The following is a 27,120-nucleotide window of genomic DNA, read 5'->3' on the forward strand; positions in this document are numbered from 1 at the left end:
GCCACTTAACATACGATAAAGTGTACAATAATTGCTAGTGGTGTACACAGTCAGTAAAAGTATTGAAAGTCCTAGCATTCATAATTGTTAACAGTAACACTAAGCCCTCAGTTCAGCTACACAGAGTGTCTAGCTAAGAGAACCAAACAGACCCTATTATACTCACTCGCTACGTGATGGGAGCTATCTGTGGGATCTACAATTGTCCCATTGCTACTGTTTTTATATATTAGTTCTTCACAGCAGCGAGCACACGTGAAAAATATAGTGCAGATATCTGTAGGACAGATTAATAAAACTCAGCTAATACAGAAGCATGCAAATAAAAACAGACAGGAAATATTGCTGAAGGATACTTGGTGACATATAAGAGAACTCTCTCCAAAAGTCGCAGGGGTGATATCTTAAAGGTACTAGATTACAACAAATTACATTGCATCAGAACAACAGACATGTAGTATAATAAACATTGCAGAGGTCCCAAGCACTGAGAGAAACTCACTAAGATTGATCATTAAGATGGTGCCATATCGTATCAAGTGGCAACTAATCTCTTCACGTCCAACAATTGTGGATGGAGGGAGAGAGCATAAAATTCTTAAGAAAGTAAGGTAAGAGAGGAAAACGGAGGAAGAAAAGAAGGTTTGGGAGGCACGGTAAGGGTGAGAGGGAGGGGGGCGGGGGGGGGGAAGGAGGGGAGGAGAGAGGAAGAGGTGAAGGAGGAGAAGGGAAGGAATGAATAAGGAGGAAGAAAAGGAGGGGAAGGGGGGAGAGGGAGAAGGGAGAAAGGAGGGAGAGAAAATAAAGGAAGAGAAAGGGGGGGAGAGGGGAGAGAGGAAGGGGAGGGAGAAAGAGGATAGAAGAGGCATGGGAGAGAGGAGAAGAGAAGGGAAAGGGGAAAGGGGGGGAAGGGGAAAGAGAAGAGGGCGAGGGAGGGAAAGGGAAGAAGGAAAGGGAAGGGGAAGGGGGGGAGAGGGGAGGAGGGGAAAAAGAAGGGAGGGGGGAAGAGGAAGGGGAGGGAGGGAGGAAAAAAGGAGGCGGGGAAAGGAGAGGGGAGGGGAGAAAGGGAGGGGGGGAGGGAAGGGAGGGAGTGACGGGAGGGGGGAGGGAGTGACAGGAGGGGGAGGGGAGGGAAGTGGATAGAGAGGGAAAGGAGAAGGGGAGGGCAGGAGGAGCAAGTAGAGACAATAGAAAGAAAAAGAGAGGCAAGTGCAAACAAAACTTTACGGCAGGTTTAGCAATTCAAGATTATCTAAGAATCATAAAACTAAGAACTGGGAGTCCACAAAAAAGTTTTTAACTAGAACTTGTAAGCATTAAACAATAAACACAATAGCCGTCCATCAGTACACCACCCCTCTTCGAGCGGCAGTGGGCCGCTTCCAGCAGACATAGTCCAAGTGTGGCCTGATCAATAAACAGGGTGATCAGGTCTCAAGCAACCTGGCTCATTTGAGGGATTAGAAGATAAACTCCTCCAGTCGGGGAGGGAGGGATCAACGGACTGGATCCTGTCTGCCCGGATTCCAGACCTGGGCCACCGCTCTCAGCGGAGGGCCCACCCTTTGTGGATGAGGCAGCTCAGCATCAACATTACCAGCGGGGAGATTCCAGATCCTCAGGAGATCCTGAGCCAGTCTTGGGGTGAGGGCAGTATGTTGGGTGCCGTCTTTGTTAATGATTAACTTGGTGGGAAACCCCCATCTGTAGCGGATTTGGTTCAGTCGGAGGACTCTTGTGACTTCGCTGAAAGATCTTCTCTGTTGAAGTGTGAAGGATGACAGGTCTGGGAGCAGGGCAACATCCTTAAATTGCTCTGGGAGCTGGGGTTGCCTCAAAGTAGCCCTTAGTAGTTTGTCTTTATATGTAAAGTGATGTATTCTAGCTATGGTGTCTCTGGGCTTGTCCATAGGTAGGTTCTGCGGTCTAGCTACTCTGTGGATTCTGTCCAGTTTTGTATCAGCTTCCTCTGAAGGGCCCAGAATGGCTCTGAATAGTGTTTGGGCGTATTTTTCTAGGTCTTGAGGGCCAACCGATTCAGGGATGCCCCTGATTCTGACGTTATTCCGTCGGGAACGGTCTTCAAGGTCCGCCAACTTCGCTTCAAGCGAGGATACCTGATCAGCAAGGTTCTGGGTATAGCTGACCCAATTCGTATGATCCACTAGTAGGTCCTCCTGTTTACGTTCGATGATGTCAGTGCGCTCATTGATTGACACAATGTCCCTCCTCAAGTCATCAAAAGACCTTTCTAATTTGTCAAATCGCTTCGCAAAGGATTGACTCTGTTGGTCTAACAGCTGCTTCATAGAGTCCATAGTGATCCCCTTCTCTTGAGATCGTGAGGGCGGGGAACATCTAACTCCAGCCCTTCTCTCCGAGAGGGGGGGGGGATATTGATCTTTCCTCGTCAGAGATTTCAGGGCTAGGATCCCTTATAGGGTGGAAATGATCCCGGACTGTGTGTTTCGAGGATTTTGATGCTTTCTGCTTTTTCCTAGCTTGTTGCGACATGTTGGGATAAATAATATGGTCACGAGTGAAGTAATACCAGGAATAGCACAGGTTTAGAGTCACTCAAAAAGATATGTAGTAACCACAGTTATTCAACACCGGCATGGAGGGGTGCCACAGGATTTTAGCTCTGCATAACAATGTTAATAAAGGCAAGTGAATGAGTTAAGTCTCTTGTGTATTTTCAAGGGTAGATATGGAATATTGAAGTCATGCAGGGTTTTAATTAAAGGGCGTGTGGTTTGATGATATTAGGGAGACTTTACCATGAAAGTAACCACTACTGTGACCAGGCGAACACTTGAATTATTGCTAGGTTTCAGGATGTGCCCCCCCTCAGGGATAGTGCCACCACTGGGCTCAGTCGGTAAAGGGAAGGGGGATATGACCCGCCCTGAAGTCAGGAACGGGAAAGGGGGAGGAGAGGCACTGTGTCGCCTAAACACACCTGGTGGCTGGTTGGTGTACGGGGTCTTGGCCCTTAGGTAATTGCAGGAATTGCACCTATGTAGTACGGGTTCTTAAAGTTCAGTAATGTTCATTTGTACCCAGCAGTTGCAGCTTTCAGATTACTGTGTGCACCAGACCAGATACTCTATACCTTATATATCAGACACAGTAGTTAGTGTAACTGTCAAAAAATTATGCAGCTCCAGTTTTCATTTCCCACCTCCTCCACACCTACCCCTCTCCCCCTCCCCCCCCTCTATTCTGTGTCTAATAAACAATGCAATAGAGATATACGTTTCTGCAATGTCTCTTAAGTTGTTTAAGTCACTGAGAATCCAGGGAGAATGGCCGAGAGTGTAGAGCTTTAGAGATCAACAAAGTCCTCTAGAACAGGCAAGCTGCAGTACAATATAGCCTGATGCACACCTTCAGAACATATGAAACACACAGAGTCCTCGTGGTTGCCCTGCTCCGCAGTGTAAACAAACAAGTGGCTGTGCGGTTTGAAATGGTCAGTCAAGCCTCAGGCCAGTGAAGTGCCCCCTCAGAAGAGGTTCCGTTTATAAAGCTGGCGGAGAGCATTAAAATTGAACTTGTTCTGTTTTATCACTTGTCACAGCTACACTGCAGGGCAAAGGCGCGCAGCAGAGAAAGATGGCGGTTCGCGCCACAGCTGATATAGCGCCCAATAGCCCCACAATCCAGCTGCTAAAGTAGGTGACTGCTGTAAAGTGTGGTCACGCTAATATTGGCACTTAGAAAAGTACTGGCCGGTGTAGCATCAGCCGTTACTCACAGAGACCTTTGCGCCTGGTTCCCTCCTGGTGGTTTTCGGTTTGACCGGCAGTTGCTATCTGAGCCCAGGTGCAGGTATAGCTGTGAAGCAGACACCTATGCTCCGGAGCGGATCCCCGACCCTCCGGAGCAAGTGTAGGCAATTTGTTGCAGCTGGTAAAGTCCAGGGTGTATTGACAGTGAGCCGGAGCTGCCGATATAAGCCTCCAGGCGTTTGCAGCTACAAGGTCCCCAGAATCCAGACTGAAGAGTCAAAGTGTTTTAGGGACTAATAAATAGTTGATTCGTAGTCCACTGAACAGGGAAATAAGTTGTACTCTTCCTCCTATAAGAGGATTGCATTTGTGTAGATAAAATCCGTATGTTTTAGGTGTATTTAGTGCTTGTTTTTGAGGAACTCTGATATAGTACGTCTGATCAGTATGGCAGCTAGCTCCGCCCCCCCCCATAATGCCTTTTTATAAGAGGGTCCAGGACCCTCAAACAAAAAACCAGCAGGAAAGAGGACATATGGCATACTTTTGAACAATAGAGTACAGGAAAGGCATAGATTTTAGAAACCCATAGAATATTTTTTAAAATGTAAATTTGAATAAAAAAAATGATTCGATGGACAGCCAGTACACCTCTTTCTCCTTAGGCCTTTTTATAAGAGGGTCCTGGACCCCCCCAAAAAAAAACAGCAGGAAAGAGGACGTATGGCATCCTTTTGAACAATAGAGTACAGGTACGGCATTGATTTTACAAAACCAGAGATAATTTTGGTCAAATGAGAAATAGAAAATAAAAATGAGTGGACACCCAGTACACCTCTTTCACCTTAGGCCTTTTTATAAGAGTGTCCAGGACCCTCAAACAAAATACCAGCAGGAAAGAGAACATATGGCATACTTTGGAACAATAGAGTACTGGTACGGCATTGATTTGTGAAAACGACAGATAATTGTTTGTAAAAGTGAAATAGCACCAAAAACCATGCTTGGACTCCCACTCCAGGTCGTTCATCTTCAGCTTTTTTATAAGAGGGTCCAGCACCCTCAACAGAAACAACTGCAGGAAACACCACCACATATGCCATCCTTTTGCACAAGCGAGTACAGGTATGGCATCCATTTTAGAAACCCAAAGATAATTGAGAGGAACCAGGAACATTTTTATAAAAACTGGATGGGGCAACCATTACTACAGGTCGTTCTCCTTCAGCCTTTTTATATCATGGGCCACGACCCGCAACAGCATGAAACAAAACATATGCCACCCTTTTGCACAATAGAGTACAGGTATGTCATAGATGGAACACAGAGATAATTTAGATCAACCAAGAGACGGATAAAGATGCTTGGTCGGTCCTACTCTTTCAAATTTGTTGCATTTTGCGTTCAATTGAATGGTCCACCGGATATGAGTGGTGTGTAAAGTTGTACAATTCGTAACAGTTTAATCACTAGTGTTATGTGCCTTATTTTTTTTATTTGAGTTTTGTACCCACAGAGATGCAGCAGAGGCCAGAAAAATTAGGAATGTACAAATGACTGAAACATTGGGGTATTGTTGGAGCAACTGCTGTAGCAGCGGCCAGAAAAATCGATGTTTGTAAAACATTTATAAAGTGCCCGAAAAGCTTGTGGCTTGAACACTAGTTGTTGGCGGATAAGTCAAGCAAGTCCTCCGTCTTTATAACCAAGAAAAAAAGGCCAGCCTGTGTAACAGTTGTAGCCCAAGGCAGCTCATATCATCATCAGTAGTTTTTTATTCAAATGTATCGCCCAATGTCAGTCCCTTCGGGATCCAGCCCTCATTCATTTTTATAAAAGTGAGATAGTCAAGGCTTTTTTGACCTAGGCGACTTCTCTTCTCAGTGACAAAACCTCCTGCTGCACTAAAAGTCCTTTCGGACAGGACACTTGAAGCGGGGCAGGCCAGAAGTTCCATTTCAAATTGGGATAGCTCAGGCCACAAGTCCAGCCTGCACACCCAGTAGTCAAGGGGTCCATCGCTCCTGAGAGTGTCGAGATCCGCAGTTAAAGCTAGGTAGTCTGCTACCTGTCGGTTGAGTCTTTCTCTAAGGCTGGATCCCGAAAGGCTCTGATGGTGCATGGGAGTTAAAAAGGTACGCATGTCCTCCATCAAAAAGACGTCAGGAAAGCGCCCGGTCCTTGCCGCCGTGGTCGTGGGAGGAGGAGGATTAATTTCATCTCTTCCCCTGTTACATTCCCGTGGTGCTGTGACATCACCCTTATACGCTGTATAAAGCATAGTTTTTAATTTATTATGAAAATGCTCCATCCTTTCCGACTTGCGGGAATTTGGTAACATTTCAGGCACTTTATGCTTATACCGGGGGTCGAGGAGCGTGGACACCCAGTACAGGTCGTTCTCCTTCAGCTTTTTTATACGAGGGTCCCTCAACAGGCACGACAGCATGAAAGAACCCATTTGAACAAGGTTGGATGCTGAGCTAATCATGTCGCGTTCCTCCTCCTCACTGATCTCACTGATGGTATCTTCTTCCCCCCAGCCACGTACAACACCACGGGTACCTGAGAGGTGACAACAACTAGCACCCTGGGTCTTCCTCCTCCTCATCCTCCACAAAGCCACATTCCTCCTCTGACTCCTCTTCCTCACAATCCTCTTCCTGCGTTGCCGCAGGTCCAGCAAGCAATGCTGATTCGGCTGTTTGTGGGGGTGATGGACACCACAACTCTTCCTCTTCCTCTTCACGCTCATCTACTGCCTGATCCAGCACTCTTCGCAGGGCACGCTCCAGGAAGAAAACAAATGGTATGATGTCGCTGATGGTGCCTTCGGTGCGACTGACAAGGTTTGTCACCTCCTCAAAAGGACGCATGAGCCTACAGGCATTGCGCATGAGCGTCCAGTAATTGGGCAAAAATATCCCCAGCTCCCCAGAGGCCGTCCTAGCACCCCGGTCATACAAATACTCATTAACAGCTTTTTCTTGTTGGAGCAGGCGGTCAAACATTAGGAGTGTTGAATTCCACCGTGTCGGGCTGTCGCAAATCAAGCGCCTCACTGGCAGGTTGTTTCAACGCTGGATATCAGACAAGTGCGCCATGGCCGTGTAGGAACGCCTGAAATGGCCACACACCTTCCTGGCCTGCTTCAGGACGTCCTGTAAGCCTGGGTACTTATGGACAAATCATTGTACAATCAGATTACACACATGTGCCATGCACGGCACATGTGTCAACTTGCCCAATTTCAATGCCGCCACCAAATTACTTCCATTGTCAGAAACAACCTTGCCAATCTCCAGTTGGTGTGGAGTCAGCCACTGATCCACCTGTGCGTTCAGGGCGGTCAGGAGTGCTGGTGCGGTGTGACTCTCCGCTTTCAGGCAAGTCAACCCCAAGACGGCGTGACACTGCCGTACCCGGGATGTAGCATAGTACCTGGGGAGCTGGGCGGGTGCCATAGATGTGGAGCAAGACGCAGAAGTTGAAGAGGACTCAGCCGAGGAAGAGGTTATGGAAGAGGATGGAGTAGGAGGAGTAGAGGAGGTAGCAGCAGGCCTGCCTGCAAGTCGTGGCGGTGTCACCAACTCTTCTGCAGAGCCACGCATTCCATGCTTGTCAGAAGTCAGCAGGTTTACCCAATACGCAGTGTAGGTGATATACCTGCCCTGACCATGCCTTGCAGACCAGCTATCCGTGGTCATATGGACCCTTGCCCCAACGCTGTTTGCCAGACATGCCATAACTTCCTTTCTCACAACAGAGTACAGGTTTGGGATTGCCTTTTGTGAAAAGAAATTTCTGCCAGGTACCTTCCACTGCGGTGTCCCAATAGATACAAATTTTTTGAAAGCATCAGACTCCACCAGCTTGTATGGTAAAAGCTGGCGGGCTAAGAGTTCAGACAAGCCAGCTGTCAGACGCCGGGCAAGGGGGTGACTTTGAGAAATTGGCTTCTTACGCTCAAACATGTCCTTGACAGACACCTGAATGTGGACAGATGACCAGGAACTGCTACGTAAGAGAGACTGAGTGGAGGATGGTTGAGAGGGGGCAAGGAGGACAGCACTGGTTGACGTGGCTGAAGATGCTGGAGCAGGAGGAGGAGGGCGGCTTTCACTTTGTGTGCTGCTTCTACTCATGTGTTCTTCCCATCGGCCTTTGTGATGGGAGACCATGTGCCTTCGCAAAGCAGTTGTACCTAGGTGGCTGTTGGACTTCCCACGACTCAGTTTCTTTTGGCACAGGTTGCAAATGGCATCGCTGTTGTCAGAGGCAGACACACAAAAAAAATGCCACACTGCTGAGCTCTGCGATGACGGCATTCTGGTGGTGGCAACAGCATGTGTTGATGGGCGTCGGCGGGCTGTCTGGCTGACCCCTGGTGACGATGCATGCTGTCTGACTGTGCCACTAGCTCCTTGAGACGACCTCCCCGTGCTTCCAAATCGTTTCCTCCTCCTCCTCCTCTCTGTCTCCCCATCTGAACTTTCCCCCTCTTCTTCTTCTCTTCTAGCAGGCACCGACGTGACATCCACCGACACATCATCATCAACCGCTTCACTTGTATCTGAAACATCAAGAAAGGAAGCAGCAGCGGGTACAACATCACCATCATCATCACACCGTACCTCCATGTCGGTAATGCTGCCTGACTGAGACTGATCACTATTATCTACATCCTCTGTCAATGATAGTTGCGCATCACTCATTTCTTCAAAATGATGTGTCAATAACTCCTGTGACAGATCAAGTGAAGCGGCTGTGGTGCTAGTGTTGGTGGTGGCGACAGGCGGCGGAGTGTCACTGGTCACTTGAGACCTGCCCAAAGCACAGCTGGACTTAGATGGTGCATCAAGGTTAGGAGGACTAGCAGCGGAAGCTGAAGAAGATTGGGTTTCCTGTGTTAGTCATTCAACTAGGTCCTCCTCAGAAGTTTTTGCATCCCCCCTGGCACCCGGCGTCTGAACAATGTGCATATTTGTAGGGTCTAAAGGAATCACAGCACCACGACCACGGAACCTGCGGGGTGGCCTGCCTCTGCCTGTCATTTTTTTTTAAATGGACACTAACAATACTATTACACCAATTGAGTGGTGGCACTGTGAAAGTGGGCACAGTATACGCTGTGAGACTGACAACAACAAAAAAGACAGATGTTTTAAAAATCACAAATTGTTAATTTTTTGAAATATTACTAGTACTGTGGCAACAAATATGATTGTTTGGCACTATTTGGAAAATGAGCCTGTCTGGCACACACGCTGGGAGAAAGGAAACTGCAATTCAATGGCACTAGGAGACTGAAGAATCAGAGTCAAAACAGTTATGATTAACAAAAATTCCAATCCTGTTACAATAAATATGAGTGGTGGCACTAATTGGCTAGTTGGGACTGGCACACAGGTAGGCAGGCAGGAGGAAAATGCAATTCAAGGGCACTAGTAGACTGCAGATTGACAGTCAAAACAGTGTTGATTGACAAATTTTGCAATACTGTTAAAAGAAATATGATTGCTAGCACTAATTGGATAGTTGGGCCTGGCACACAGGCTGGCAGGCAGTAGAAAAGTGCAATTCAATGGCACAAGCAAAATGAGGATTAAGATCAACAATAAAGATTTTTTTTATTTAAATTAGTAACTATACTGTGACAACAATTAGGATTGGTGTAAATAGTTGGCAAGACGGCCTGGCACAAAAGGATGGCAGGCAGGAGGGAGATGCAATTCAAGGACACTAGGAGACTGATTAATGACAGTCAAAACAGTGATGATTGACAATTTTTGCAATACTGTTAAATGAAATATGATTGCTGACAACAATTGGCTAGGTGGGCCTGGCTCACAGCAGGCTGCAAGGCAGGAGGAAAGTGCTATTCAATGGCACCAGCAAACTGAGGTTTCAAATCACAGCAACTATTACCAAAAATTTTAATTTTTAATTATTAGAATACTGTCACAACAAATATGATTGGTGTAAATATTTTTTAAGTAGGCCTGGCACACAGGCTTGGAAGGCTGTAGAAAAGTGCAATTCAAAGGCACGAGCAAACTGAGGGTTAAGATCGTCAACAATAAAGATTTTTTTAATTATAATTAGTAACTATACTGTGACAAAAAATTAGGATTGGTGTAAATAGTTGGCAAGACGGCCTGGCACAAAAGGATGGCAGGCAGGAGGGAGATGCAATTCAAGGACACTAGGAGACTGATTACTGACAGTCTAAACAGTGATGATTGACAATTTTTGCAATACTGTTAACAGAAATATGATTGCTGACAACAATTGGCTAGGTGGGGGCCTGGCTCACAGCAGGCTGCAAGGCAGCAGGAAAGTGCGTTTCAATGGCACCAGCAAACTGACGATTCAAATCACAGCAACTATTACCAAAAATTTTAATTTTTAATTATTAGAATACTGTCACAACAAATATGATTGGTGTAAATATTTTTTAAGTAGGCCTGGCACACAGGCTTGGAAGGCTGTAGACAACTGAATTCAAAGGCACAAGCAAACTGAGGGTTAAGATCATCAACAATAAAGATTTTTTTAATTATAATTAGTAACTATACTGTGACAAAAAATTAGGATTGGTGTAAATAGTTGGCAAGACGGCCTGGCACAAAAGGATGGCAGGCAGGAGGGAGATGCAATTCAAGGACACTAGGAGACTGATTACTGACAGTCTAAACAGTGATGATTGACAATTTTTGCAATACTGTTAACAGAAATATGATTGCTGACAACAATTGGCTAGGTGGGGGCCTGGCTCACAGCAGGCTGCAAGGCAGCAGGAAAGTGCGTTTCAATGGCACCAGCAAACTGACGATTCAAATCACAGCAACTATTACCAAAAATTTTAATTTTTAATTATTAGAATACTGTCACAACAAATATGATTGGTGTAAATATTTTTTAAGTAGGCCTGGCACACAGGCTTGGAAGGCTGTAGAAAACTGCAATTCAAAGGCACGAGCAAACTGAGGGTTAAGATCATCAACAATAAAGATTTTTTTAATTTTAATTAGTAACATACTGTGACAAAAAATTAAGATTGGTGTAAATAGTTGGCAAGACGGCCTGGCACAAAAGGATGGCAGGCAGGAGGGAGATGCAATTCAAGGACACTAGGAGACTGATTACTGACAGTCTAAACAGTGATGATTGACAATTTTTGCAATACTGTTAACAGAAATATGATTGCTGACAACAATTGGCTAGGTGGGGGCCTGGCTCACAGCAGGCTGCAAGGCAGCAGGAAAGTGCGTTTCAATGGCACCAGCAAACTGATGATTCAAATCACAGCAACTATTACCAAAAATTTAAATTTTTAATTATTAGAATACTGTCACAACAAATATGATTGGTGTAAATATTTTTTAAGGAGGCCTGGCACACAGGCTTGGAAGGCTGTAGACAACTGAATTCAAAGGCACGAGCAAACTGAGGGTTAAGATCATCAACAATAAAGATTTTTTTAATTATAATTAGTAACTATACTGTGACAAAAAATTAGGATTGGTGTAAATAGTTGGCAAGACGGCCTGGCACAAAAGGATGGCAGGCAGGAGGGAGATGCAATTCAAGGACACTAGGAGACTGATTACTGACAGTCTAAACAGTGATGATTGACAATTTTTGCAATACTGTTAACAGAAATATGATTGCTGACAACAATTGGCTAAGTGGGGGCCTGGCTCACAGCAGGCTGCAAGGCAGCAGGAAAGTGCGTTTCAATGGCACCAGCAAACTGACGATTCAAATCACAGCAACTATTACCAAAAAATTAAATTTTTAATTATTAGAATACTGTCACAACAAATATGATTGGTGTAAATATTTTTTAAGTAGGCCTGGCACACAGGCTTGGAAGGCTGTAGAAAAGTGCAATTCAAAGGCACGAGCAAACTGAGGGTTAAGATCGTCAACAATAAAGATTTTTTTAATTATAATTAGTAACTATACTGTGACAAAAAATTAGGATTGGTGTAAATAGTTGGCAAGACGGCCTGGCACAAAAGGATGGCAGGCAGGAGGGAGATGCAATTCAAGGACACTAGGAGACTGATTACTGACAGTCTAAACAGTGATGATTGACAATTTTTGCAATACTGTTAACAGAAATATGATTGCTGACAACAATTGGCTAGGTGGGGGCCTGGCTCACAGCAGGCTGCAAGGCAGCAGGAAAGTGCGTTTCAATGGCACCAGCAAACTGACGATTCAAATCACAGCAACTATTACCAAAAATTTTAATTTTTAATTATTAGAATACTGTCACAACAAATATGATTGGTGTAAATATTTTTTAAGTAGGCCTGGCACACAGGCTTGGAAGGCTGTAGAAAACTGCAATTCAAAGGCACGAGCAAACTGAGGGTTAAGATCATCAAAAATAAAGATTTTTTTAATTATAATTAGTAACTATACTGTGACAAAAAATTAGGATTGGTGTAAATAGTTGGCAAGACGGCCTGGCACAAAAGGATGGCAGGCAGGAGGGAGATGCAATTCAAGGACACTAGGAGACTGATTACTGACAGTCTAAACAGTGATGATTGACAATTTTTGCAATACTGTTAACAGAAATATGATTGCTGACAACAATTGGCTAGGTGGGGGCCTGGCTCACAGCAGGCTGCAAGGCAGCAGGAAAGTGCGTTTCAATGGCACCAGCAAACTGACGATTCAAATCACAGCAACTATTACCAAAAATTTTAATTTTTAATTATTAGAATACTGTCACAAAAAATATGATTGGTGTAAATATTTTTTAAGTAGGCCTGGCACACAGGCTTGGAAGGCTGTAGAAAAGTGCAATTCAAAGGCACGAGCAAACTGAGGGTTAAGATCAACACTAAAAAATGTTTTTATTTAAATTAATAACTATACTGTCTGACTGTGACAACAATTATGATTGGTGTAAATAGTTGGCTAAACGGCCTGGCACAAAAGGCTGGCAGTGGCAGGCAGGAGGTAAATGAAATTCAATGGCCCTAGGAGACTGAATATTTGCAGTCCAAAAAATTATGATTTTTTTTATTTTTATTACTGTTACAAGAATTGTGATTGGTGCCACTAATTGGCTACTTGGGCCTGGCAGACAGGCTGGCAGATATGAGTCGTGGATGGTAGGTAGGGCAGTAATTTAACACAGTATGCTTTGTAAGTGACAAAAACACAGGGCTGATAGAAAATTAAGTTACATTACACTAGCAAAATATTTTAAAATTTTAGATTTTAATATTAAAATTATGTTAAGAAGTGCAATGCACATATGACTCTATGAGTGGTCGCACTGGCTGGCTGCTACGTAGGGCAGCAATTATAACAACAGTATGCTGTGTAAGTCAGATAGACAGTTAGACACAGGCCTGATAGAAAATACAATTAGATTACACTAGCACAATGATTTAAAGACTTTTTTTTGGAAATTTTAAGAAAAAGGTTAAGCACATACATATGAGTCGTGGCTGATAGCCTTGGAAGGGCAGCTATTAAAAACAGTAGGCTATGTATGTCGGATACACACACGCCTGATAGAAAATACTATTAGATTACACTAGAAAAATGATTGAAATTATTTTTTTGGGGGGGGGGGGGGGGAATTAAAAAAAGGTTAAACACATATGAGTCGTGGCTCATAGACTAGGGAGGGCAGCAAGTAAACACAGTAGGCTCTCTATGTCAGCAAAACACACAGGCCGGATAGAAAATTAGATTTGATTACACTAGCAAACAAATTTAAACTTTTTTTTTTTATATATATTAAAATTAAGGTGAAAGAAAAATAGATATGAGTGCTGGGTGGCTGCCTGGCACAGACCAATTAACCAAAAGACTGAAAAAAAAAGAGGTATATTAATGCTGAGTGAGCCTGACAGACACAGGCATGATAGTAAATGTAATTAGATTACACTAGAAAAATATTTTTTTGTGTTTTTTTTTTTAAATTAAAAATAATGTTATAAACGGATATTAACACTGCTGGCTGCTGGCTGGCACAGAGCAATGAACCAGAGTATATGCTGTGTGACACTGGCCTGATAGAAAATGAAAAAAAATTACATTAGAAAAATAATTATATTTTTGGGTTAGTTAAATTTAAACTAATGTTGTTAGGGAGATATCAGTGGTGGCAGTAGTCACAGCATATGCTGTGAGCCTTAAACACACAGCTGAAAGCCAGGCAAATGCTAATAAAAAAAAAAAAAACGGCACGAAATATAGCCCTAAAAAGGGCTTTTTGGGGTGCTGTGCTTGCAGCAGAGATGAGTGGAGTCCTTCTGGACTGTAAATACACTAGCCTAGCTATGTTTTTACTATTAATGTCAGGAGCGAAAACACAACACGTCCTCTCATTAAAAAAGCAAGGTCGTTATGAGTCTAAAATGGCGGATTCCGAGTAGCTGGGAGTGTCTGTGAGGGAGTGTCTGATGTTGATTGGCTCTAATGTGTCAGGCGGCTGTGACATAAAGGGTCAAAGTTTCCACAATGATGACACATAGGGGCGGATCGAACATCGACATGTGTTCGCCCACAAACGCGAACGCGAACAAGCTTTGTTCGCTGTGAACCGTTCGCTGCGAACAGTTCTGGACATCACTAGCAATGGGTAGTTTAGGGTTTTTAGTGTTAGGTTATTTTATTTGGGGGGGTTTGGTGGGTGGGAGGGTTTACTGTTAGGGTGGGCTTTGTGTATTTTCTTGTAAAAGAGCTGATTATCTTGGGGCAATGCCCTGCAAAAAGCCCTTTTAAGGGCTACTGGTAGTTTATTAGATTTGGGGGTGTTTTTATTTTATAGGGATTAGGTATAATTTTTTAAAATTTGGTAATTTTCTTTTTTATTTTCTGTAATTGTAGCCTAAAGGGATTAGACTGTCCCTTTAATTTATACTTAGTTTATTTGTATTTTTAAAGTAGTGTTAGTTTTTTTTTAACTTAATAGTAGCTTTAGTATTTTGTAAATTAGCTTATTTGGGTTTATTTAAAAGGACATGAAAGCCAATTTTTTTTCTTTCGTGATTTAGAAAGAGCATGTCATTTTAAACAACTTTCAAATTTACTTCTATTATCTAATTTGCTTCATTCTCTTGATATCACTTGCTGAAAAGCATATCTAGATATTCTCAGTAGCTGCTGATTGGTTGCTGCACCTAGAGGCCTTGTGTTATTGGCTCACACATGTGCATTGCTATTTCTTCAACAAAGGATATCTAAAGAATTGAGCAAATTAGATAATAGACGTAAATTGGAAAGTTGTTTAAAATTGCATGCCCTATCTGAATCATGCAATTTTAATTTTGACTAGACTGTCCCTTTAAGGGGTGTTAGGTAAGGGGGATTAGGTTAGGGGTAAGGTTTATTGCGTTGTGGGCTTTGGCAGTTTAGGGGTTAATACTTTAATAGGTTTATTGCATTGTGGGCCTTGGCAGTTGTAATGGGTTTATTGCATTGTGGGTTAATAGCAGATTAGCGGATTGCGGATATAGGGGTTTTTATGTGTCGGGCTTATTTTTGGGAGGCGTGTTAGACTTTTACGGGAGATTTGTTATTTTCTTTACTTTTCTTAGGCGCCGGCAGTTTCTAAAGTGCCGTAAGTCACTGGCGACTCCAGAAATTTGTATTTACGCTCATTTCTTGACATTGCTAGTTTATCAGACTTACGGCACTTTATGAACTGCCAGTGGGGTTTATGTAATACCCCGATGTGCGAGGTGAAATTACGGACAGTGCGGGTTGCAGCGCTTGCGCTGATGCCTGCGCCGTATATGTAATTGCACGCTCTATAGTCAAAAAAGTTGCCCCCAAATGTATCCTAGACTTACAAGGATAACTAAGTCCCAAAATATATCCACTTGAGGTGTTAACCTCAAAAGTGCTGTCCTTCAGTACCTAGAAGGTAAAAGCACTTGCCTGTGGATCCAGCTGCAGGGCAGATCACAGCTACTGAGGTGTGGCAGGTACTTCTCTCCCTGTCATGGACCTGTAGTAAAAAAAGAACAGAGTAACCAACTCTGGCTTTCTGCAAAGGGGAAGCAAAGATGTTTGAAGTAAAGCAAAGACTACCTCATCCGCCTTCTAACTGCTAAAAGCCACCACTACTCTTACTAAAGAGAGATACGTAGACACAGCTAGACCCCAATCCTTGCTTGCAGGGAAAAGTACCCATAAAAGTAATAAATATCTTCAGACACCAACTTTGCACATCCTCCATTGACAAAGGCAAAGAGAATGACTAGAGATTATGGGTAAGGGAAGTTACACTTAAAGGGACATAATACGCATATGCTAAATCACTTGAAACTGATGCAGTATAACTGTAAAAAGTTGACACGAAAATATCACCTGAGCACCTCTATGTAAAAAAGGAAAATATTTTACCTCACAATTTCTTCAGCTCAGCAGAGTAAGCTCTGTGTAAAAAATATACTTCAGCTGTTGCTCAGCTGCAGGTAAAAAAAATAAAAAAATAAAGAAATGAACAGCAGCCAATCAGCATCAGCAGTGTTGAGGTCATGAACTCGTTTACTGTGATCTCATGAGATTTCACTTAACTCTCATAATATTTCATAGTAAACTTCCTTAAACTGAATTGGGAAAAGATGAGTGTGCACGTAAGCTCACTCCTTTAGCTGTCCTGGGACAGACATACTGATTTGCTGCTTAGAAGTCCTTTACAATGGGATGTGGCTACTGAATTTTTGAGGTAAAATATCTTTCTTTTTTACATAGAGATGTTCAGGTGATATTTTCTAGTCAGTTTTGTACAGCTATGCTGCATCACTTTCAAGTGTTTCAACATATGGGCATCATGGACCTTTAACAGCTTTGCTGGGGTGCTCTTTGCCTCCTCCTGCTGGCCAGGAGTTGAATATCCCACTAGTAATTGGAATGACGTTGTGAACTCTCCATGTCATAGGAAAGAAATTAGAAATTTGTTTAACACTGCATGCTCTATCTAAATCACAAAACGTTAATTTTTATTTTACTTTCCCTTTAAGCATTTCCTGACAGTGTGGATTTATCAAATCTAGAATGTCAAGCAACTTAAAAATAAGTTTTAACATTGAACTGTCTTGTAAATGCAAAAAATTAAATATGATCGATTGATTTTGATTTAGCAACATGTATTAATAAGTAAAGTCTTTTTTTTCAGTATAGGAAATAGAACTATCCCTCTTCATATTCTTGGTGTGGGAAGTGGTTCAGGTAAGTAAATCAACTGAATTATTGCATATACAGATTTGAAAAGATTATTTTTTTTTCTTCAAACATTGGGCGGATCAGATTCCAGTATCAAATGGGTCGCACAATACCTCCAAACACCTCCTGGAGGCTTTCTGGCACAGGTAAGAGGACTTGTGTGCAAAAGACAACTGTTTTGGTGGGTGGAGCTATGGGAAGAGATGCAGATTTGCTGGTTGAGCTGGGTGGGGTTGGGTGAAGTTAAGACTTGTCATGAGTGGAGCTAGAATATTTGCTTAGAAATAGATGTGTTTTAGTGAGCTGAGTCAGAGCATTTAGGATTTATTGTGTGGGTGATGCTGGTTACAATTAGTTCTTTTGGGGATGTAACATTGGTTCCTATCTCGTTACAGTTGCTGGAGCCATTACAGTTTGATGACCTGCTTATAAATGCCCTGTTGCCTATTGTAATAAAACTGTTACATTTTTTGTATAGTGGTTCATTTTTACTCATGTATTGCATTCTAGCTTCTAGCTTTTACACTTCTCAAGTTTCAGAAACAGAGATTGATTTATCCAAATAATTCACAATATAGATATATATAAAGTGACCATAAAAATATGTACCATCTGGTCCAATTTCTCCAAATTAATAGTTATTTAAGAAATTATTCTGGAATACGAAACCTTCAAGATAAGCTTTACATTTCAGAATTTTATATCATAGGTTATAAAATACAAAAAACAGTGCAGGTGATTTTAATCTCCAAAAGTTAAAATATAATATTATTTTGTGTTCCTAATGATTACTTGCACATGAGCATTGTTCTGTAAATATCATTATTTAATAAAAATGGTTTTGAGAAATCATTGTATTTGTAATATTGAGTTATTCAATATCAAGTGTATTCAACAAAGAATGCATTTATATTGGTCGCAAATATTCTAAAATACAGAAACTATCGCCTAGATTTAGAGTTCTGCGTTAGCCGTCAAAACCAGAGTTAGAGGCTCCTAGCGCTGGTTTTTACCGCCCGCTGGTATTTGGAGTCAGTCAGGAAAGGGTCTAACGCTCACTTTGCAGCCGCAACTTTTCCATACCGCAGATCCCCTACGCCATTTGCGTATCCTATCTTTTCAATGGGATCTTTCTAACGCCGGTATTTAGAGTCTTGGCTGAAGTGAGCGTTAGAACTCTAACGACAAAACTCCAGCCTCAGAAAAAAGTCAGGAGTTAAGAGCTTTATGGGCTAACGCCGGTTCATAAAGCTCTTAACTACTGTGCTCTAAAGTACACTAACACCCATAAACTACCTATGTACCCCTAAACCGAGGCCCCCCACATCGCCGCCACTATAATACATTTTTTTAACCCCTAATCTGCCGACCGCACACCGCCGCAACCTACGTTATCCCTATGTACCCCTAATCTGCTGCCCCTAACACCGCCGACCCCTATATTATATTTATTAACCCCTAATCTGCTGCCACCAACGTCGCTGCTACCTTACCTACAATTATTAACCCCTAATCTGCCGACCTCACCGCTACTATAATAAAGTTATTAACCCCTAATCCGCCTCATTCCCACCTCACTAACCCTATAATAAATAGTATTAACCCCTAATCTGCCCTCCCTAACATCGGCGACACCTAACTTCAAGTATTAACCCCTAATCTGCCGACCGGACCTCACCGCTACTATAATAAATGTATTAACCCCTAAAGCTAAGTCTAACCCTAACACTAACACCCCCCTAAGTTAAATATAATTTAAATCTAACAAAATAAATTAACTCTTATTAAATAAATTATTCCTATTTAAAGCTAAATACTTACCTGTAAAATAAACCCTAATATAGCTACAATATAAATTATAATTATGTTGTAGCTATTTTAGGATTTATATTTATTTTACAGGCAACTTTGTATTTATTTTAACCAGGTACAATAGCTATTAAATAGTTAAGAACTATTTAATAGCTACCTAGTTAAAATAAGTACAAAATTACCTGTAAAATAAATCCTAACCTAAGTTACAATTAAACCTAACACTACACTATCAATAAATTAATTAAATAAAATACCTACAATTAAACCTAACACTACACTATCAATAAATTAATTACATACAAATCCCTACAAATAAATACAATTAAATAAACTAACTAAAGTACAAAAAATAAAAAAAGCTAAGTTACAAAAAATAAACATAATACAAATATTACAACAATTTTAAGATAATTACACCTACTCTGAGCGCCCTAATAAAATAACAAAGCCCCCCCAAAATAAAAAAATGCCCTACCCTATTCTAAAATTAAAATAGAAAAGCTCTTTTACCTTACCAGCCCTTAAAAGGGCCTTTTGTGGGGCATGCCCCAAATAATTCAGCTCTTTTGCCTGTAAAAATAAACACAATCCCCCCCCAACATTACAACCCACCACCCACATACCCCTAATCTAACCCAAACCCCCCTTAAATAAACCTAACACTAAGCCCCTGAAGATCTTCCTACCTTATCTTCACCACACCGGGTATGACCGATCCGTCCAGGCTCCGAAATCTTCATCCAAGCCCAAGCGGGGGCTGGAGATCCATCATCCGGCTGAAGTCTTCTATCAAGCGGCTGAAGAAGTCCAGAAGAGGCTCCAAAGTCTTCATCCTATCCGGGCAGAAGAGGAGATCCGGACCAGCAACCATCTTCATCCAAGCGGCATCTTCTATCTTCATCCGATGACGAGTGGCTCCATCTTGAAGACCTCCGGCGCGGATCCATCCTCTTCTTCCGACGTCCTAAGTCCGAATGAAGGTTCCTTTAAATGACGTCATCCAAGATGGCGTCCCTCGAATTCCGATTGGCTGATAGGATTCTATCAGCCAATCGGAATTAAGATAGGGAAAATCTGATTGAATCAGCCAATCAGATTGAGCTCGCATTCTATTGGCTGTTCCGATCTGATTGGCAGATTTTTCCTACCTTAATTCCGATTGGCTGATAGAATCCTATCAGCTAATCGGAATTAGAGGGACGCCATCTTGGATGACGTCCCTTAAAGGAACCTTCATTCGTCATCTAGTCGTCGGAAGAAGAGGATGGATCCGCGCCGGAGGTCTTGAAGATGGAGCCGCTCGTCATCGGATGGAAGAACATAGAAGATTCCGCTTGGATGAAGATGTTTGCCGGTCCGGATGTCCTCTTCTGCCCGGATAGGATGAAGACTTCTGCCCGAAGATGGACTTCTTCATTCGCCGCTTGGATCAAGACTTCAGCAGGAGGATGGACGTCTTCAGCCCCCGCTTGGATCAAAACATCGGAGCCTGGATCGATCGGCGATACCCGGCGTGGTGAAGATAAGGTAGGAAGATCTTCAGGGGCTTAGTGTTAGGTTTATTTAAGGGGGGTTTGGGTTAGATTAGGGGTATGTGGGTGGTGGGTTGTAATGTTGGGGGGGGGTATTGTATTTTTTTTTTTTACAGGCAAAAGAGCTGTTTACTTTGGGCATGCCCCGCAAAAGGCCCTTTTAAGGGCTGGTAAGGTAAAAGAGCTTTTATAATTTTATTTTAGAATAGGGTAGGGAATTTTTTTATTTTGGGGGGCTTTGTTATTTTATTAGGGGGCTTAGAGTAGGTGTTATTAGCTTAAAATTATTGTAATATTTTTAATATGTTTGTAAATATTTTTTTATTTTTTGTAACTTAGTTCTTTTTTATTTTTTGTACTTTAGTTAGTTTATTTAATTGTATTTATTTGTAGGTATTGTATTTAATTAATTTATTGATAGTGTAGTGTTAGGTTTAATTGTAACTTAGGTTAGGATTTATTTTACAGGTAATTTTGTAATTATTTTAACTAGGTAACTATTAAATAGTTATTAACTATTTAATAGCTATTGTACCTGGTTAAAATTAATACAAAGTTGCCTGTAAAATAAATATTAATCCTAAAATAGCTACAATATAATTATAATTTATATTGTAGCTATATTAGGATTTATTTTACAGGTAAGTATTTAGTTTTAAATAGGAATAATTTATTTAATAAGGGTTACATTTTTTCGTTAGATTTAAATTATATTTAACTTAGGGGGGTGTTAGGGTTAGGGTTAGACTTAGCTTTAGGGGTTAATACATTTATTAGAGTAGCGGTGAGGTCCGGTCGGCAGGCGACGTTGGGGGCGGCAGATTAGGGGTTAATAAATATAATATAGGGGTCGGCGGTGTTAGGGGCAGCAGGTTAGGGGTACATAGGGATAACGTAGGTTGCGGCGGTGTACGGAGAGGCAGATTAGGGGTTAATAAGTGTAAGGTTAGGGGTGTTTAGACTCGGGGTTCATGTTAGGGTGTTAGGTGCAGACTTAGGAAGTGTTTCCCCATAGGAAACAATGGGGACGCGTTAGGAGCTGAACGTTGCTTTTTTGCAGGTGTTAGGTTTTTTTTCAGCTCAAAATGCCCCATTGTTTCCTATGGGGGAATCGTGCACGAGCACGTTTTTGAAGCTGGCCGCGTCCGTAAGCACGGCTGGTATTTAGAGTTGCAGTGGCGGTAAATTATGCTCTACGCTCCCTTTTTGGAGCCTTACGCAGCCCTTCTGTGAACTCTAAACACCAGCGGTATTTAAAAGGTGCGGGGGAAAAAAACACGCGTAGCTAACGCACCCCTTTGGCCGCAGAACTCTAAATCTAGCCGTATGTAAATGAATCTTTATTAAAGTTTATTCCTGAAGCAGTCACATACTATTTTTTTTGTCATTACAGGTGAATTAGATTTAGAAATCCTTTCAAAAATAAAAGAGGAAAAGCCTGATACACCGATCCTTAATGAGGTGCTTGAGCCAAATTCAGAGCAAATAAAGCTCTTTAAAGGTATCTATCTGTCTGTTTGTTTGTCAATCTGTCTATCATCTCTATTTTTTTATCTAGGTACATTATAATTATGATTATAAATCATTCTGATCCTCATATTACCAATAATTATGCATTTAATAATATTTAAATTCTATTTCTTTGCTGTTGATGTTTATTTTACAAGATAATCCAAATAAAACCAATAATTTATAGACATGTTAGTTTTCAAAAATGTTTCATAATGTGCAGTAATTTGCATGTTCAGTGACTTAATGAGTTGACCGACCTAGATTCTTAGGGAAATTTGAATATTTCCAGCTCCCTTAAGCACCTTGCAGCACTTTCTGGTCTCTGGGTTGGTGGCATCACCGGCATTGCAGGATTGCCCAGGTGATTCTAAAACCCATTGTAAAGGTCTGTAACTGCAGGGAGGAAAAAAAGGTTCATCCCTCCAGATGACTACACACTGTCATCATCTGCTCAATGCTGTAACTGCAGATAACATCTATGTGTTATCCTCAGTGGTTTAGTGGTTCAATTAAATATAAAGTCAACTTAAAATATAAACTTGAGAAGAAAGAGGTAAACTGCAATACAGACTGGGCTGTCGAAGTATTTAGCCTGATCATAAATCCATAAACTCAAATAGAATTCAAATTTAAAATGTATATTTGATATACTACTATATTTTGGAAAATGGAGATCTGTACTCGAAATTGAAGTTATTAATTTTATATACCAAACAAAATGTATCTGTATGGCGCACAACTCATTTAATCTTTAACATATAAACTGAGCAGGTGCAATAACTTAAATAGTGAAAAAAACTAAACTGCTCAGACAGCCAAAAAAAAAACACAGAAATATGCAACAAATGTGTTAAATGGGTCCAATGTGCTATATTTAAAAAAGTCAAAAATCCTTAGAGAACCTGCAGAATAACTGGTTTATTAATTTGAATACTGGTGTTTCAATGTCCCCAAGCAAGGTGGAGGAGGTGTTTTGTATCAGGGAATTCTGATTGGAATGAGGTCAATGTCTATTGGAATTTTGTAGATAAATCATATAGTAAGCTTTTGAACAGAATATACTAAATATTTTTGTTATTTTATTTGGACCAACTTACAAGGTGATAAACACAGATAGGACTAGATTACAAGTGGTAAAATATTTAGTGCTCCCGCTCAAGTGTAAACATCGCTAGAAACCATCTTTTTGTTGCAAGTTGAAAATATAAGTTTTGCGTTAGAGCGAATTCCGATGCACTCTAACTAAAGGACTTCGTATATCATGACCGCATTAACTTATTCTTTTTTCACATTCCAATGTTTTTCACATACAAGAATGTCTTATTATTAAATATATATTCTTATATATATCTATATATACCTACTTATCTATTCCTAGAGATATATAGTTATAGATATATATTTTTCATTAACATAATTATATATATATATATATATATATATATATATATATATTATAAAAATTTAATTTTATTATGCAAAGAACATTGTAATGTAAAATATGCATAACGCACTTCGAGTTTCACAATGTAGGTCTAATGCGGTGCCGGTTTAACGCACATGAAGAATGAGTTATTTTAAGGTGTGTTATGTAAAATATTAAAAATAATGATTATTAATAATTATTATAGATACTATAAAAAAAAAATATATATATATATATATATATATATATATATATGTATATATTATATTCAATACTTTATATTTAAAGGGACAGTCAACACCAGAATTTTTGTTGTTTAAAAAGAAAGATAATCCCTTTATTACTCATTCCCCAGTTTTGCATAACCAACACTGTGATAGAAATACACTTTTTACCTCTGTGATTACCTTGTTTCAGTTCTTTTGATAAACATCCATTTTAGCCAATCAGTGCTCACTCCTGGGTAACTTCACGTGCATGAGCTCAATGTTATCTATATGAAACTCATGAGCTAATGCCCTCTAGTGGTCAAAATGCATTCAGATTAGAGGCAGTCTTCAAGGTCTAAGAAATTAGCATATGAACCTCCTAGTTTTAGCTTTCAACTAAGAATACCAAGAGAACAAAGCAAAATTGGTGATAAAAGTAAATTGGAAAGTTGTTTAAAATTACATTCTCTATTTAAATCATGAAAGTTTTTTTTTGGACTTGACTGTCCCTTTAATAAATACATGGCCATATACCATATGCCTTTTAACTCTTATAAAAAAGTTTTATGAATATTTATATGATTAATTTTTATCAGATAGTGTTTATATGAGTGTAACAGTATATTTTAATATGCACAGCAAGAAGAGCACTGTCAGATTGTTCTATGGCGATTTACAACTTGGGTGCAAGATCTTTTTAGCTCAGTAATGCTATTCACAGAGTAGTATCTCAGTGTGATACAGCCTATTAAGGTCAGTCCAGCGCCGAAATACCAGGCAATTCCTCTCTGTTTGTTCCTGGAATGTCTCCTTAAGGGTGATGGGGGAAACCAGACGGGGACTCCTTGCCCAATGTGTCTAGAGGGATATGGCTGCACCTCACTAAGGAGGCCAATGGGGTTGCCATTTCCCTTGTTCAGAGAGGATTGCCCAGTATTTCTGGGGTGGACTGACCTTTTTAGGCAGGATCAGACTGATATAGTTCAGGAGAGCACAAATGGGCAAAAAGTAGCTACTTCCAGGTGCTAACCAGGCCATAGAACAAGCTACTGAGCTGATGTTCATTCCTGGAAGAATGCTGCTCTTTCTGGATGTATTAGTTTATTTTGAGTGTTTGGTGCAAGTTTTATATTATCCCTAACCCTTTATGCAAGGTCTGCAGTCTCACTAACCCTTACGCACGTGCCACTTATATTCTAGCCCATAATGTTATTTAATTATTTTTCTCCTTAGCTAACTTGAATACTATTTAGTAGAGTATCATTTTTAATCTGTTTTTAAGGTGTAGAAATGCCCTATTAACTAAAAAAAAATGTTTTATAATAATAAAAAACCCCACAATTTCTCTTCTGCATGTTTCAGAGCGTATAGCAAATGCACCAAATTTTAAGAATGTTAAATTCATGTGGCATCCAAAAACAACAGAAGAGTATAAGCAAGATGTGAAGATAGACAATGGGCTAAGAAAATTCGATCTTATTCACATGATCCAGGTAATTAATTATATTATTATTATTATTATTATCGGTTATTTGTAGAGCGCCAACAGATTCTGCAGCGCTAATTTCACTTAATAAATAAGCCATTGTCTTAATACTTTGAAAATTATAAAAGACAATAAGTGTTTTATAGCGATGAAGAATCTCTGCACCAGGGTCAGGTGTAGTGGCACTAGTTCCCGAATGCTGGGGGGAGGGAGTCCATAGCAACCAGGGCTGGATTTGGCATCATCAACTTTAACTTTTTTTTTTTTTTTTTGCAAATAACATTTATTGCATGTGCTGGCTACAAGTCTGCACAGAACATGATTCAATAGAGAGAAGAGGAAATAGGTACATGGCACCAGGCAGAGATGCTGGCTGTAAAAGAAATTAGAAATATATATGCCTTTTTTCATAATGGAGGACTAACGTATTTGAAACAATAGAGGACTAACATATATGAAAGGCATCTGCCCTTTTTCAAAATGGAGAATCGATATAACAAGGATCACGCTGATGATCTAATTAAAGATGGCCAAGAGACAAGCTATACAAAGTAACCACTGGAGAAGATGCACATTAATTTACTTCCTTGAAAAAGCCGAACGATCATGGCAAAATGTACATCGTAACATCATAAGCCACGTCCCCACAAGGGTAACCAGGACAGGTATCACGGGTAATACAAAACTGTAGCGATATTGAGCGTAGCCGGTTCTGCACTCTATCTGCCCGCATCCGGATAGGTTTTGTAACAGTCTGACCACGAACATTCATTTGTGGACAGGTACCAGAGTGACGCTATGAAGGGAGGTATATTTGTGGCATTTTATGTACTTTAATGTTTTAAATAAATCTATATCATTTTCCTAAGCAGCGGTCTGCGTTTGGAGAAATACTCGGTGCCTGGCAGTATAAAACCAGGTGTGTGTATACTCCAGAGCCTATTTGGCTCCAGAAAGTGTGAGTAACCCTTTGGCGGGATCACTTTGTGAACATTCATTATCCTAACTATAGTTCACTATATATTGTTTGTTTTTCACTTTTGAGGCAAGAAAATCGCTTGAAACACAGAAACACAAGAGATCACGTGAACTCAAGATGTATATCCTTATATATAATGTTTTGCTCATTTATTCACTTTTTTTGTGGCATGTAAAAGCTGTGCTGCCCCACTATCAACGGTTCTCTTGTTGTAATGAGCTATCCATTAGGCTGCCCCCATCCAAATGCGTAGGATAAGTGGTCAGTTCAAACTCTTTCCGGCTTTTATAGCTTCAGAGTGTTTAGTGATCCCTGCTGCTAACAAAAGGAGAGTGAGGACAGACAGATTTTTTTTATAGATGTTTGTTTGTTGTTTTTCTAACTCCTTGACTGCAAAGGGTAAAGTATATACAGCAAGGTTTTTCCTATAGGTGTTAGGTAGCTTTAGGGCTAAGTCTGTAACTCTAGGGCTAAGTATATATCTAACAGCTAAGTTCATATGTGTATATTGGATTTTTTTTTTAAAAGAACTGCTCTGAAACTCCTAGATTACGAGTTTTGAGCGCTATAGGGAAAGTAAAGAACGCAAAAATGTTGCGTTATTTAACCCCCTATAGGGCTGCCATTACAAGTTTAAAAAACCCCAGCTTGTACGGGCGATATGGCTGCGTTGAGCATACCACATTAAAAACAAGCAGTGTTTTGACGTGCTCGTGCACGCTTTCCCAATAGACAACATTGGGGAGACCCGGCCAAAAAAAAGTCTAACACCTGCGATTGCGGAAACAAAAGCTCCATAATGCAGCCCCATTGATGTCTATGGGGAAAAAGAAAATACAGTTTAAATCTAACACCCTAACATGAACCCAGAGTCTAAACACCCCTAATCTGCTGCCCCTGACATCGCCGACGCCTGCCTATAGTTATTATCCCCTAATCTGCCACTCCCGATATCGCCGCCACCTAAATAAAATTAATAACCCCTAATGTGCCGCTCCCGATATCGCTGCCACTATACTAAAGTTATTAACCCCTATTCCGCCGCACCCCAACATCGCTGCAACTATATTAAAGTTATTAACCCCTATTCCGCTGCTCCCCAACATCGCCGCAACTAAATAAAGTTATTAACCCCTAAACCTCTGGCCTCCCACATCACTACCACTAAATAAACCTATTAACCCCTAAACTGCCAACCCCATTGCAACAATCTAA

General features: G+C 40.9%; 1 protein-coding gene across 2 annotated transcripts in view; it reads left to right on the forward strand.

Moving 5' to 3' along the window:
• Positions 1–27,120, forward strand: part of LOC128645334 (histamine N-methyltransferase) — a 103,327-nt gene that overhangs the window by 54,456 nt on the left and 21,751 nt on the right. For both annotated transcript variants that reach the window (XM_053698256.1, XM_053698257.1), the window contains exons 3-5: positions 16,900–16,952; positions 21,687–21,794; positions 24,803–24,933. In XM_053698256.1, coding sequence (XP_053554231.1) covers positions 16,900–16,952; positions 21,687–21,794; positions 24,803–24,933 — 292 coding nt within the window. The remainder of the gene's footprint in view (positions 1–16,899; positions 16,953–21,686; positions 21,795–24,802; positions 24,934–27,120) is intronic.

This window comes from Bombina bombina, chromosome 1, assembly GCF_027579735.1.
Source record: "Bombina bombina isolate aBomBom1 chromosome 1, aBomBom1.pri, whole genome shotgun sequence".
Classification (NCBI taxonomy): Eukaryota; Metazoa; Chordata; class Amphibia; order Anura; family Bombinatoridae; genus Bombina; species Bombina bombina.